Source organism: Ranitomeya variabilis, chromosome 7, assembly GCF_051348905.1.
Source record: "Ranitomeya variabilis isolate aRanVar5 chromosome 7, aRanVar5.hap1, whole genome shotgun sequence".
NCBI classification, from domain to species: Eukaryota; Metazoa; Chordata; class Amphibia; order Anura; family Dendrobatidae; genus Ranitomeya; species Ranitomeya variabilis.
In genome coordinates this window covers 78833915-78847748 of record NC_135238.1, presented here as the reverse complement: position 1 = coordinate 78847748, position 13834 = coordinate 78833915, and the positions used below count along the sequence as shown (strand labels likewise).

Genomic DNA, 13834 nt, shown 5'->3' with positions numbered 1-13834 from the left:
CGTCACGGCTTGTGATTGGTCGCGGCGGCCCACGTGACCACTCAGCGACCAATCAAAAGCCGTGATGTAATTCTCATGTCCTAAATTCCTAGAATGAGGAATTTAGGACCTGAAAATTACGTCACGGCTTTGTGATTGGTCGCTGAGCGGTCACGTGGGTGGCCGCGACCAATCACAAGCCGTGACGTCATCGAAAGGTCTTTCAAGCGCCATTCTTAGGAACGGAAGATACCGGTTACCAGCGGCGATGTCCAGGCTGCGTCGGAGAGGTGAGTATATCAATATTTTTTATTTTAATTCTTTATTTTACACTTAAATATGGATCCCAGGGCCTGAAGGAGAGTTTCCTCTCCTTCAGACCCTGGGAACCATAGTATCCCATTGCACTGCATTGGGTTTCGTGTTTCGGCCGACCCCGACCCCGACTTTTTTATAGGATCGGCCGATTTCACTCGACCCGACTTTTGAGAAAGTCGGGTTTCGTGAAACCCGACCCGATCCTATAAAAATAAAAGTCGCTCAACCCTAGTGCCAACCTCCGCTGACAGGTAGCTAACAGCACTAGGGTACCTTTTAGGGTCAGTTAATTTTGATTATATATTTTCATCCCTGTGGTTTTATGTATATATATTTGTGATTAATGTCTTCAAATCTGGAACGAAGTTTTTAGCTTTATCTATTAAAAGTTATATTTTAGGGGTCCTTGTGTTTTTGTTTTCTTTTTTGTTCTAGGACTCCGTTTTGGTATTGAATATAAGGTTTTTTTGTGAGGTTTTATTGGTACCATTTTCAGGCATATGACATTTTTTGATCGCTTTCTATTCCGATTTTTGGGAGGCAGAATGAACAAAAGCAAGCAATTCAGGATTTTTTTTTATGTCTCTCCACTTGTGGTAAAATTGATAAGGCAGCTTTATTCTTCAGGTCAATACGACTACAGTGATACCACATTTATATTGCTTTTTTATATTTTGGCGCTTTTACACAATGAAAACTATTTTATAGAAAACATGATTATTTTTGCATCGCTTTATTCTGAGAGCGATAACTTTTTTATTTTTCCGCTGATGGAGTTGTATTTCAGCTTGTTTTTTGTGGGACAAGATTATGTTTTCAGCGGTACTGTGTTTATTTATATTCGTCTTTTTGATCGCGTTTTATTTCACTTTTTGTTAGGCGGTATGATGATAAAGCATTGCTTTTTTCTTGTTATTTTATTTTTTTTTATGGTGTTCACAAGTGGAACAGTTTTATAGTTCGGGTAGTTCCAGACGTGACAATACCAACTATGTGGATTTTTATTGGTAATTTTTATTCATGGTACAATATATTTAGATTTTTATTTATTTATTTATTTTTTAATATTTTTACGTTTTTTTTTTTAACTTTCTTTAAAAACTTTTTTACTTTGTCCCACTATGGGACTTTCATTTTTTTGCAGGCTGATCTCTTGTATAGCATAGAAAGGTAGGAGCATCTCTATGCTATGCAAACTGTGAGCGCTGCACTGACAGGCAAACTTGCTGATCATGCTCTGAGCATGATCAAGCAGCTTTGCTACCTCTGGTGACCCAGATGTCGTCATGACGATATCTGGTAACCATGGCAACGATCGGGACCCCGCAATGCCATCACGGGGTCTCTGATCCAAGGGCAGAGGGGCTGTTGAATTCGATCGCAGCATTTAGGAGGTTAGAGTGCCGGGAGCAGTGCGGGACGTCTCCTAGCACAGCTGTCACCCGGTGGTGATCGTGCACGCACAGCCTCTGTGCGCTCAAAATTGCTGGGACGTATCTATACTTCCCAGGTCAATAAGTGAAAGGTCACAGGGATGTATGGATACATCTCGGGTGGGAAAGGGGTTAATAGGCATTTGTATCTCAATGAATTTGGAGCATCTTTACACTGTTTGTGCCAGAAAATAAAATCTATGATAGTCATGAGCTGACATAATTTCAGCTAAAACGTATGCCAGGCTTATGGTGTACATGGTAGTACATTTGAAGGCAGACGGCAGGCCACACCTCTTCTTTAAAGCTTTTTACAAAAGTGGCATTCATGGTGGAAATGGCAAAAAATGTTGGAAATTATGGCACAACTATGTCCCAGTATTTCCTACTTCTTTTGCCCTTAAGCTGAATGGGTCTTAGAGCCCAATAGAGGCTACAAATGTCAAAATAGTGTATATTTTAGATTCACCAATACATTGGCAATTTTTGTATTACCAATTCTTTTTAATTTCTATATTAATGGCCTTCTGGATGGGATTGTGAGTAAAGTTCATTCTTTACTGATGATATAATACTATGCAGGATAATAAAAACTGACATTACAATTTTATAAAACGATCCAGATAAGATGTCTGAATGGGCAAAACACCTGGCAAATTGAGATTTCATGTTGCTAAATGTGGAGTAATGCACCAAGGAAGGAGCAATCCTATAGCTGCATATACAATAAATGGGAGTGTACTTGGGACTACAGAACAGGACCTGGTGTTCTGGTTCAGCAGTACTAAGCAGTACTCAATGTCAGGAAGCAACTGCAAAAGAAAACAAGATTTTAGGGTACATAAAATTGAGATAAAATCCTGCGATCTCAACATATTTTACCCCTTTAAAAGTCACTGGTGAGGCCATATCTAGGATATAGGATCCAGTTTTAACCCCTTTCAGATGTTGAGCATAATAATTCGCCCACGTTGGACTCCCTCCCTTTGATGTGGATACCTGCGCTGAGCCCACAGCTTTTCCTGCACGTTAGCTGTTTTGAACAGCTGACGTGCCTCTAACAGCTTCAGGTGAAATCGCGATCCACCCACAGCTGTTAACCCATTAAATTCCACTGTCAATCTCTGACAGCGGCATTTAATTTGCACTTCTGGGAAGCGTGTAGGAAATCCTGCCCATCTGTGACCTGTCACATGATCGTGGGTCACCAATAGGTTGGCATGACCAGCAGACCTCTATGGTTCTCATAGCCAGATTGTTATGAACATCGCCCGGTGGTCGGCGCTCATAGCAAGTGAGCATTTCTGCTACATACAGGTGATCTGATCATCGCCTGTATCTAGCAGAGCCGATCGGACAACTGCAGCTTCTAATCTCCCATGAAGACTATTGAAGCTTGCAAAAAGTAAAAAAAATATATATATATATATATAAAAGTTCAAATCACCCACCTTTCGCCCCATTCAAAATAAAACAATAAAAAAATTCAAACATACACATATTTGGTATCACCGCATTCAGAATCGCACAAAATGCCAGAATTACATTTTTTTGGTTGCCACTATATTACAACAAAATGCAATAACGGGCGATCAACAGATCGTATCTACATCAAAATGGTATCAATAAAAACATCAGCTCGGCTCACAAAAAATAAGCCCCCACACAGCCCAAAATCATGAAAAATGGAGACACTACAGATCTCGGAAAATGGCGCCATTTTTTTTTTTACCAAAGTTTGTATTTTTATTTCATCACTTAAATAAAAAAGAACCTAGACATGTTTGTTGTCTATGAACTCATAGTGAGCTGGAAAATCATAATGGCAGGTCAGTTTTAACATTTAGTGAACATGGTAAAAACAACTGTGGGATTGCATTTTTTTTGCAATTTCACCTCACTTGGAATTTTTTTTCCATTTTCCAGTACACCGCATGTTAAAACCAATGGAGTCATTCAAATGTACAACTCGTCCCGCAAAAAAACAAGCTCTCACATGGCTATTTTGACAGAAAAATAAAAAAACTATGGCTCTGGGAAGAAGGGGAGCAAAAAACGAAAACGGAAAATGGCCCAGGGGTTAAGGGGTTAAAAAAGATATTCAGAAGTGAGAATCAGATCATAAGGGACAACTAGATTATTACAAGGGATGGAAGGCCTCTCATATGATGAAAGGCTGGAAAAGTTAGGATGGTTTAATTCAGAAAAAAGACGCCACAGATGAGATGTAATTTACATGTATAAATATATGTGCGGGCAGTACAGAGGACTTTTCAGTTACCGTAATCAATATCTTAATTGTACCACTGACTTTGTTATCTATATAATTAAGTGTAAATATGTCGCAAGAACCACTCAACCCCTACACATAAGACTTAATTCCCACAGGCACAATATACGTAAAGGATTCCTTTTGCATGGTCTATCTAGGCACTGCCCTGTTGTGCATAATAAGAACTATAGTGATCAGAAAATAAGTCCAATTGATCACATTCCCAAAGATGCCCCTGATAGGATTCAGAAACTAAATAGGAAAGAAATATATTGGATTTATAGGCTTAACACTCTGAAACCGCATGGACTCAATGAAATTACGGAAGCTTTCTTATAAAATTCCCTAAAAAAACCCTTTTAGGAAACAACATTTTTTATTACCTGAAGTTTGTTAAATTTTCGGTGCTTCTATTTTAATTAATCCAAGTGGTCTCCTTGGTATTTTAATGTTTTAAGTATAACTTTATTTTTATCATAATCAGTCTAGTGATAAGGGTCAGTGGCGTATGTAGGGGGGGCAGCCGGGGCACATGCCTCGGGCGCAGCCGGCAGGGGGGCGCAGTCGGGCCGCCTAATGTGGCGGTCCGCAGTGTCTCCCCCAGCGGCTGAATTCTGCCGGCCCTGGTCTGGGAGTCAGCTGTTCTCTGTGCCGACTGTCAAGCTGACAGCCGGAACAGAGAAGCTGCAGAGCGCCGGCTACCAACACGTGCGGAGATGGAGTGGGGCCCCTGCAGGGTGGCTGTGGCAGGCAGGGAGAAATCCCTGCAGCTCTGCTGCCTACAAGAGAAAATAGCAGCGGAGCTGCAGCGATCTGTCTTCCTGCTTCCTGCCCACGCTTCCTCTCACACACGTGTCAGAGGAAGGCGATGGAGATGCTGCGGCAGAGCGTGAGGATAGGTGAGAGGGGTGTGTGTGTGTGTACGTGTGTGTGGCGCACTGCAGGGGAATGTGCAGAGAAGTAAATGGTGTGTGTGTGTAGGGGGAGGAGAGGGCAATGATGGGGCTGGCGGGGAGAGGGCAATGATGGGGATGGTGGGGGAGTAAAGGGCAATGATGGGGCTGATGGGGAGAGGGCAATGATGGGGATGGTGGGGGAGGAGAGGGCAATGATGGGGCTGATGGGGAGAGGGCAATGATGGGGATGGTGGGGGAGGAGAGGGCAATGATGGGGCTGATGGGGAGAGGGCAATGATGGGGATAGTGGGGGAGGAGAGAGCAATGATGGGGCTGATGGGGAGAGGGCAATGATGGGGATGGTGGGGGAGGAGAGGGCAATGATGGGGCTGATGGGGAGAGGGCAATGATGGGGATGGTGGGGGAGGAGAGGGCAATGATGGGGCTGATGGGGAGAGGGCAATGATGGGGATGGTGGGGGAGGAGAGGGCAATGATGGGGCTGATGGGGAGAGGGCAATGATGGGGATGGTGGGGGAGGAGAGGGCAATGATGGGGCTGATGGGGAGAGGGCAATGATGGGGATGGTGGGGGAGGAGAGGGCAATGATGGGGCTGATGGGGAGAGGGCAATGATGGGGATGGTGGGGGAGGAGAGAGCAATGATGGGGCTGACGGGGAGAGGGCAATGATGGGGATGGTGGGGGAGGAGAGGGCAATGATGGGGCTGACAGGGAGAGAGCAATGATGGAGATGATAGTGGAGGAGGAAATGATGGAAGTGGTGGAATGGGCAAGGATGGGGATGGTGGGGGAGGAGGAAACGATGGATGTGGTGGAAAGAGCAATGATGGGATTTGGGGAGGAAATGCTGGAGGTGGTGAAATGGGCAATGATGGGCATGACGGAGAAGGCAATGATGGAGGTGGTGAAGAGAGCAATGATGGGGTGGGGTAGAGGACAATAATATGTGTGTGGACAATTTGAGTGGGGATAGGGGGATTTATTATGTGTGGGGAGAATTTGGGGATGGGAAAATTTATTATCTGTGGGGTGAGATTTGGAGTGGGGATGGGGGATTTAATGTGTGTGGGAGATTTGAGGACACAAAATGAAGAGCAAAAGGGGAGATGGGGGCATATATGAGGAAACAGTACAGGGGAATGGGGGCATGTATGAGGAAACAGTATGGGGAATGGGGGGCATGTTTGAGGAAACAGTATGGGGGAATTGGGGGCATGTTTGAGGAAACAGTATGGGGGAATTGGGGGCATGTATGAGGAAACAGTATGGGGGAATGGGGGGCATGTATGAGGAAACAGTACGGGGGAATGGGGGGCATGTATGAGGAAACAGTATGGGGGAATGGGGGCATGTATGAGGAAACAGTATGGGGGAATTGGGGGTATGTTTGAGGAAACAGTATGGGGGAATTGGGGGCATGTTTGAGGAAACAGTATGGGGCAATTGGGGGCATGTATGAGGAAACAGTATGGGGGAATGGGGGGCATGTATGAGGAAACAGTACGGGGGAATTGGGGGAAGGTATGAGGAAACAATATGGGAGAATGAGGGCACAGTATGAGGAGCGATGTGAAAAATGTATGTGGACAGAGTACGGGGAGTGAGGGTGATGGGATGTGTGCAGACACAGTATGGGGAGTTAGGTGAGCAGATAGTATAGAAAGTGAGGGGGTAAATATATGAAGAGACAGCATGGTGAACAGGGGGATGTGAGAGGAGACAGTATGAGGAGGGAGGGGAATAGTGTGAGGGGACAGTATGGGGGGACAAAAGTGAGTGGGCACAGAATAGAAACTGAATAGTGGGGGTATAGCATGGAGGGACAGTGTGAGGGCACTGCCAGGAGGGGACAGTATACCAAGGAGGGGGAGTGTGATGAGAGAGTACAGAATAAATACTGGGCCCTATAGGGGGGACACAGTAAGAGAGAACAGTGTGAAGAGGGGGCTGGTATGGAAAGGAGAGGTCAGTGTGAAGAGCATGTACCATAAGAGGGACAGTGTGGGGGTCATATTTTGTGCAGACAATATAGTGAGGGGCAATTTTTTATTCAGGAGCATTTTAATGACACTAGTATCTTTAAAGGCATCATGTGGAGATTTTCTGCAAAAGAGCGGAGAAGATGGAAGTCTGCAGAGACGAGCTGTGGATGAGAAAACGCATCATGGGATCTGGACAAGATGAAGAAAAGAAGGAGAATGGCTCCAGAGACGACGTCATCTATAAGGTACCTCGATGTAAATGTTATGTGTGATGCTAACTAACTCTCATGTTTTTATTTATATTAGGAGCTTTAAAGGGGAGGTCCAGGTTTGTAATGAGTCTGCAGTTATTCTTTGTGACTGCAGACTTCTGACTTCTCACAGTGCACCCTGCACACTGTCAGGATTCTCTCGTTCTGGCGATTTGTATACATGCGGTCACGTGCTGACTAGACATGTGTGGCCTCACTCAATGAAAATGAACTGAGTGAGGCCAGGCAAGTCTAGTCGGAATGTGGCCAGAGGTATACAAATCGCATACTTGTGCTGACATGACTGTCCACAGGCAAAGGAGAGTCCTAAAAGTGTGCAGTGCATGAGTTGTGAGAATTCAGAAGTCTGCAATGTTAGGATTCAGCTCTGCAGGTTCCAGTAGTCGTCACTTGGACACTTCACTCACATGCGACTTTCACACTTGTGGTCCTGTGACAATGAGCTTCTCTTCCTGCTTCTCTCAGTTTTTCACTGATCATTGAGAGCATTAGGGAGAGGAGCTCGTCGGTACATGACTAAGTGTGAAAATCGCGTATGTCCTGGAGGGGAGCCAAAATGAATTCTTGCCCCGGGTGCCAGAAACCCTAGATACACCTCTGACTATAACTGCTGTTAAAAAAGGGCTAGGTGATTTTCTCACGACAAATGGCATTGTGGGCTATGAATAATCTAGCGATAGAGAATGTAGAGCTATATGATATGTAACTATGTATTTATTGTATGTGAAAATACAAAACACATACTCAGAATTGATACATAAATCACAATAGACAATAGAAGTACAGTTTCTGCCAGGCAGGTAGAGGTTGGCATATCTTTTTTTACCTTCTCCCTACACTTTCCGCCAGTATAACACATGCAGTATATTATTCGGTATAGCTTATGATGACAATATGTAAAAGATTTACACTAGGTGCATACGCTGGCATATGGGCCGAATATAGCTCCATAATGAGAAGTGAGGACAAAAGCCGAACACCTTTATTACATTAGGTTGATTCATATTGCGGATGTGTGGTGCAGGGCACAAACATTTCTTCACTTTTCAATTAAAACCGACATCAGATCCTAAGAAGAGGTTGCTTATAAATGAAACGTTTAGGCTTGACTTCTCTTCTGTGAATGAAATCATAGTTTTTGAGAAAATAAAAACAAGCTGCACAGCAAAAATGCTACTGGGGGGAAATGCATGAGCAGTAGTGCAAAGGAAAAATGGAGCAGTTCTCCATACCAACCAATCAAATTCCATTTTTCTTTTCCAAAGTCTCCTTGGAAAATATAAGATGAAATCCTATTAGTTGCTGGAGAAAACTATTCTACTATGTACCACTTTTGATAAATCTTTCCAGTTGTGTAAACCAGATGTTACAAGAATGTTATTGCTTTTATATTGAAGCAATGAAAAATTAGTTTTAAAAGTAAAAACAGTTAGTATGATTTAAGACGTTGTTCTGCAAATTTGCATATCTAAAACGGCACACTTTTTAAGATATTACATACAATGTCTACCTTTATTATTTATTGAATCATTTAAAAATGAAAACTCAATAACACAAGGCGTAGGTTTCATTTTAAATCAGCATTTTATTTTACATACTGCAGCCTACGAGGATGGAAGTTAACGACTGTGATAAACAGTAATTTAGAAATAGCCGTGGCTCAGAGCAGCCACCAAGACATGGATGAACTTCTCCCAGGCAGCCTGGACCTTAGGGGTGAATGCAGATCCCAACTTGGAGGCCAAGATGATGACCAGAACTTCTCCCAGACGCTGTGGATAAAGGAAACAAAAATCGTTTTTTAGCTAAGTTATAGTATAAACATAGTAATAGGTCCATCATAATCATTTTTATTTTTACAGATTCAGTTGTCCCAGTATGTAAAATACTATATTGAGTATCTTAAATGGTTAAGTTTTGTCTGCATTGACATTTTCTGTTACTATAAAATTAGAAAAATATATTCACTTAAATGGGAATCGGATTGCAGATTATACTTTCATCTAATGTATGTGTGCTACCTTGAAGTTCTCGGGGTCCACATAGAGTTCCTGGGCATGGGACTTGCTGAGGTCAGCCAGGTGCTTTTTCACATTATCCAGGTGTTGGATGGCACCGCCGACAGCTGTGAGCACCTTCTTGCCATGAGCCTTCACCTTGGCATTACCGGAAATGGCGGTGACATTAGACAGGTTTCCAAAGGAGCTGAAGTATCTCTGGGTCCAGGGGTACACGACCAGCAGCCTAAAGTTTATTAGAAGGAAGAGAACAATTACTTTTAATGATTCGCTCTTATATCACGTGCATGCCCCAAATGTATATTATTTATACAGAAATCAAGGGAAAAATATATGGCATTCTCTAATCTGATCATTCACATAAAATTACTATCTAAATCAAGATAAATAATGATAATATAGAACACAAATTAAAAAAAAACAATATTGGGTTGAAGAATGAACACCCAAACTTTTTGGGAGTAAGGTGGTCTGTACCTGATCACTAACAATGGTAAGTACCGAGAAGGATAATCATTGTGAAATACAATAATGATTACAGTTTTCATATGAAGCCAAGTTACATAAGTTTGTGTTATAATTGTATACAAGTGCATTACCTGGACAGAGCATCATGGCCGTCCTGTTCAACATTGACTTTGCTCCATACGGAGGTGATGGCGTCTCTCTCTTCAGCAGTCCAATGAACCATGATTGCTGTCTAATGGCTGTTGTACACTGGAAGTGACAATGAAGCCATCACATGAATCTTCCTTTATATAATAATCTCTGAAGTTACACCCATTCTCCATTACTGCTGCGTCGTGCTTTTCCCCAATCCTTCAGTCCAGTCCTTCAAAGTCTAATCGGTCTGGAAGGAAAAATCGCTTTCTAAGCAGCTCAAATATGCTGAGAGCAGGGCTGTCTCTGTCCTGATGAAATGTACATCTAAATACATGGGTCTAATGCTTCAGTGTTTGGTGCAAATTAAATATTGTCTATACACTGAATATTATTCCAGTAGGTAATTCTAGTGTAAGGAAAAGAATAATGTAATAATGAAAATTCTGCTCCCATACCAGTAGTTCACTATACCACAACATCATGTATAATTTAATAACACGAGACATGTTCTATGATATTTGTTGAAAGAGATTTCTAAGACTTTGATATCAATGAGTGATCCTTAGTATAAACAATCAATATCAGACTGTTGTGTGTGCAACTCCCAGGACATCCACTAATTGACTGTACCTATTTTATTTTTTACCAGACTTGGCACCATTCTTTGGGTGCAGCGGGTCCAGTTACTGTAGATCACTATATCCACAGCAGATTTACCTTTTAGTTACAAATATTTTGAAAATTGTCAATATACTCCTGGGGTACAGTGAGATGAATATGACACAGAACTAGAATATATCTGGAACATGTGTGCTATGGGTTAGCACAGGACAATGATGAACATAGTTTGCAACTTGATAGCGTCAATTGTCAAGGAGATACATAGCAAGTAATTACATGTAGACATTTCTAGATTTTTGCCAACAAAATTTTCCAATTTTCACATGGTTCAGCATGAAAAAAACATTCAATTAGCTTTTCAGCATTATACATTTGGAAGCATGGCTGCCTCCATTTTAGTAGCAGACCCTATTAATGCATTTGTCCAAAAAGTGTTTTTAAATTAGATCAACATATAGCTGGATCTTACTTTCCCCAAGTTCATCTTAGAGCCAGGCACATAGAGAGGTACAAAAAAGGAAAAAATACTTATCTGTTCTCCTGAAGTGTAGTATAGCCCTGGGATCTTTCAATCAAGGTAGGGGGGGTGCATAGAAGAAAACAAAATCCCAGTTGGAGGATGGGTGAGGCACAGGACCAATAGAAAAACTCCAACAATCCCAAAAGAGAAAAAGTAGAATGTTAAAACTTCATATTTAATGAAAAACAATTAAAAACATTTAAAGGGGAATTCGAAATAGGGGCATAAAAATAGAGAAAGGATGACCTGATTCGACCTAGCATGGTTCTTACATCAGTTGGACATTTTTTCTTTTGGGGTTGCTGGATTTTTTTCTATTGCTCCAGTGCCTAACCCATCCTCAAGCATAGAGAGGTAGTCTCATTTGTGTAGGGTGCCATTTAACAGAGGCTGCTTTGTCCCTGATAGACGAGCTGTTATAATGTGATTATATGTTGCCCTTAGCGTCTCACCATTTTTTGTGTAGCAATAATGCAATGTTGGTAGAGTACAGTAGTATTGTGCTTCCCTTTGAACTGCAGACATGGCTTACATGCACTGGTAAAGTTATTAAGTTACAAAGGAAGTGCTGGCTATTTTTTTCAAATTGACCATTGAGTTACTGTAGTGACACTAAGATTTCAGGGCATGTTAGAAAACTTGAAGCATCCGGTCCGGTCCAATGGACGTCTCTGGTCTTGATCCAGCGAATCCACTCTTTTTGCGATCACACTTCTCGTTCCCTGCTTCGTGTGGATGATGCATCCTATGTCATTCACACAGTGTTCCCATTGTGCTCCTATGCAGACGCAATTCTCTCTACTCAGCCAAGGGTAGAGAAAAGTACTATAGTGCACATGACTGGGAAAGGGCAAAGAGCGCCGATGACGCCGAAGTAAAGCCAGCATATGTGCCAATAGTAGGGTGCCTGAGCAGGAATGCAATGGGGATACTGTGTGAATGACATAGGTCATATCAAGCCTGACCACAGATTCTCAATTAAATTAAGTTCTGAGCTTTGATTAGGCCACTCCAAAACATTTACACATTTCCTCTTAAACCACTTGAATATTGCTTTAGCAGTATGGTTTGGATCATTGTCTTGTTGGAAGGTGAATCTTCATCTCGGTCTCAAATCACTGACAGACTGAAACAGGTTTGACTGAAGAGTAGCCCTCTATTTAGCACCATCCCTCTTCCACTTGACTTGGACCATTTTCCCTGTCACTGCTGCTGAAAAACATCCCAACAACACAATGTTGCCACCACCATGATTCACTGTGTGGATGATGTTCTTGGGGTGATGAGCTGTGTTGGTTTGGCGCCAGACAGAGCATTTACCTTGCTGTCTAAAAAGTTCAATTTTGGTCTCATGTGACCACAGCACCCTCCTCCATACATTTGGGGAGTCTCCCACATATCTTTTGGCAAACTCAAAATGAGCCTTACAATTTTGGTAAGTAAATGCTTTCTTTCTGGCCACTCTCCCAAAAAGGCCACCTCTGTGGAGTGTACAGCTTATTGTGGTTGTACGGACAGATACTCCAGTCTCGGCCTGAGAGCTCTAAAGGTCTTTTAGGTTTACCTTTGATCTCTGTGCTTCCTCTCTGATAAATGCTGTCCTTGCCCAGGCTGGGAGTTTTGGTGAGTGTTCCTCTCTTGGCAGTTTTGTTGTGGTACCATGTTCCTTCCATTTGATGATAATGGATTTGTTGGTGTTCCGGTGGATCATCAGAGATTAGTATAATTTTTTATAACCTATCCATGACATGCACTTCAAAAACTTTGTCCCTGACTTGTTTGGAGATCTCCTTGGTCTTCATGGCGCTGTTTGGTTAGTGGTAACTCTTGCTTAAGGGTGTTACAGCCTCTGTGGTCTTTCAGAAAAGGTAAAGTGTATATACTGACATGCCATGTGATATTTAGATTGCACACGGGTGGATGTCCTGTCACTAAGCAAGCAATTTATGAAGGAAATGACTTACACCAGAAATGTTTAGGACCTTCATAGCAAAAGTGGTGAACATATATGCACATGTCAATTTTTATTTATTTTATCCACGAATTTACTTTTTGCCTATATTTTTGTCACTTCAACAAGTTAGACTATTATAAATTATAAATCACACGGAAATCAGATTCTAAAAATATTTCAGTAGTATCTGCCTAGTTGAGGAATGCACCAAAAAGCAGTAGACCACGTTTTGGGGTACAAATCAAGCAGGCATACATACGCCTGAAAATGATGTCCGACAGAGCACACAGTGACTCTGCGTCATTACACTGTGTGGCCTCATCAGTGCATACGCCCGAATCCCATTTTCCAAAGCTTCAGATTTAAGCCCATACTAAGCCAATAAACGTAGTTTAAAATAATATGAACATAGCCTAATCCTGATGTGAGTTGGTTATTCGTTTCTGGTCATTACATACTGATAGATTTTACATTTTGTTTCTGGTAGAAGAGAAATATTCATGTTCTTGGAGAGAGGACAGTGAACTCTTAGGCCCCTTTCACACATCAGTTTTTTGCCGTCAGTCACAATCCGTAGGCTCAGCGGATCAACGGATCCGTCGCAGATTGTGAAAAACTGATGCAACGGATCCTTTTTTTCGTCGGATCCGACTTTTGGATCTGGCTAATTGGATCCCCAAAAAATCGGAGCATGCTCAGTTTAAAAAAACGGAATCCATTGCTGGATTCCATCATTTGACGGATCCGGCTCCCATAGGCTTCCATTAGAGCAAACAACGGACGGCGACGTTACTTTGTCTGTTGTCTCTGGCCGCTGGACAAACAATTTTCGATGAATCCGGCGAACGACGGATGAAACGTGAGGCCATCCATTGCAATCCGTCGCTAATACAAGTCTATGAGAAAAAAACAGATCCGGTGGCAACACTCGCCAGATCCGTTTTT

At 42.3% G+C, this 13834-nt stretch overlaps 1 protein-coding gene and 1 long non-coding RNA gene across 2 annotated transcripts in view; both read right to left on the bottom strand.

Annotated features, from left to right (window-relative positions):
* Window positions 1–13834, bottom strand: part of LOC143784992 (uncharacterized) — a 135767-nt gene that overhangs the window by 105498 nt on the left and 16435 nt on the right. The window lies entirely within an intron of this gene.
* LOC143784990 (hemoglobin subunit beta-2-like) lies at window positions 8739–9945 on the bottom strand. Its single transcript, XM_077273618.1, has 3 exons — window positions 9791–9945; window positions 9195–9417; window positions 8739–8945 (listed from the first exon to the last, which is right to left on the bottom strand). Exons 1-3 carry the CDS (start codon window positions 9880–9882, stop codon window positions 8817–8819), a joined length of 444 nt encoding a protein of 147 aa, XP_077129733.1. The 5' UTR covers window positions 9883–9945; the 3' UTR covers window positions 8739–8816.

Bases quoted from the DNA above. Each gene is read 5' to 3' on its own strand.
- LOC143784990 (XM_077273618.1), bottom strand. From the start codon at position 9,882: ATGGTTCATTGGACTGCTGAAGAGAGAGACGCCATCACCTCCGTATGG. The intron at 9,418-9,790 runs GTAATGCACTTG...AATAAACTTTAG, and splicing joins GGCCATGATGCTCTGTCCAG to GCTGCTGGTCGTGTACCCCT. The intron at 8,946-9,194 runs GTAGCACACATA...CTTTATCCACAG, and splicing joins TGGACCCCGAGAACTTCAAG to CGTCTGGGAGAAGTTCTGGT.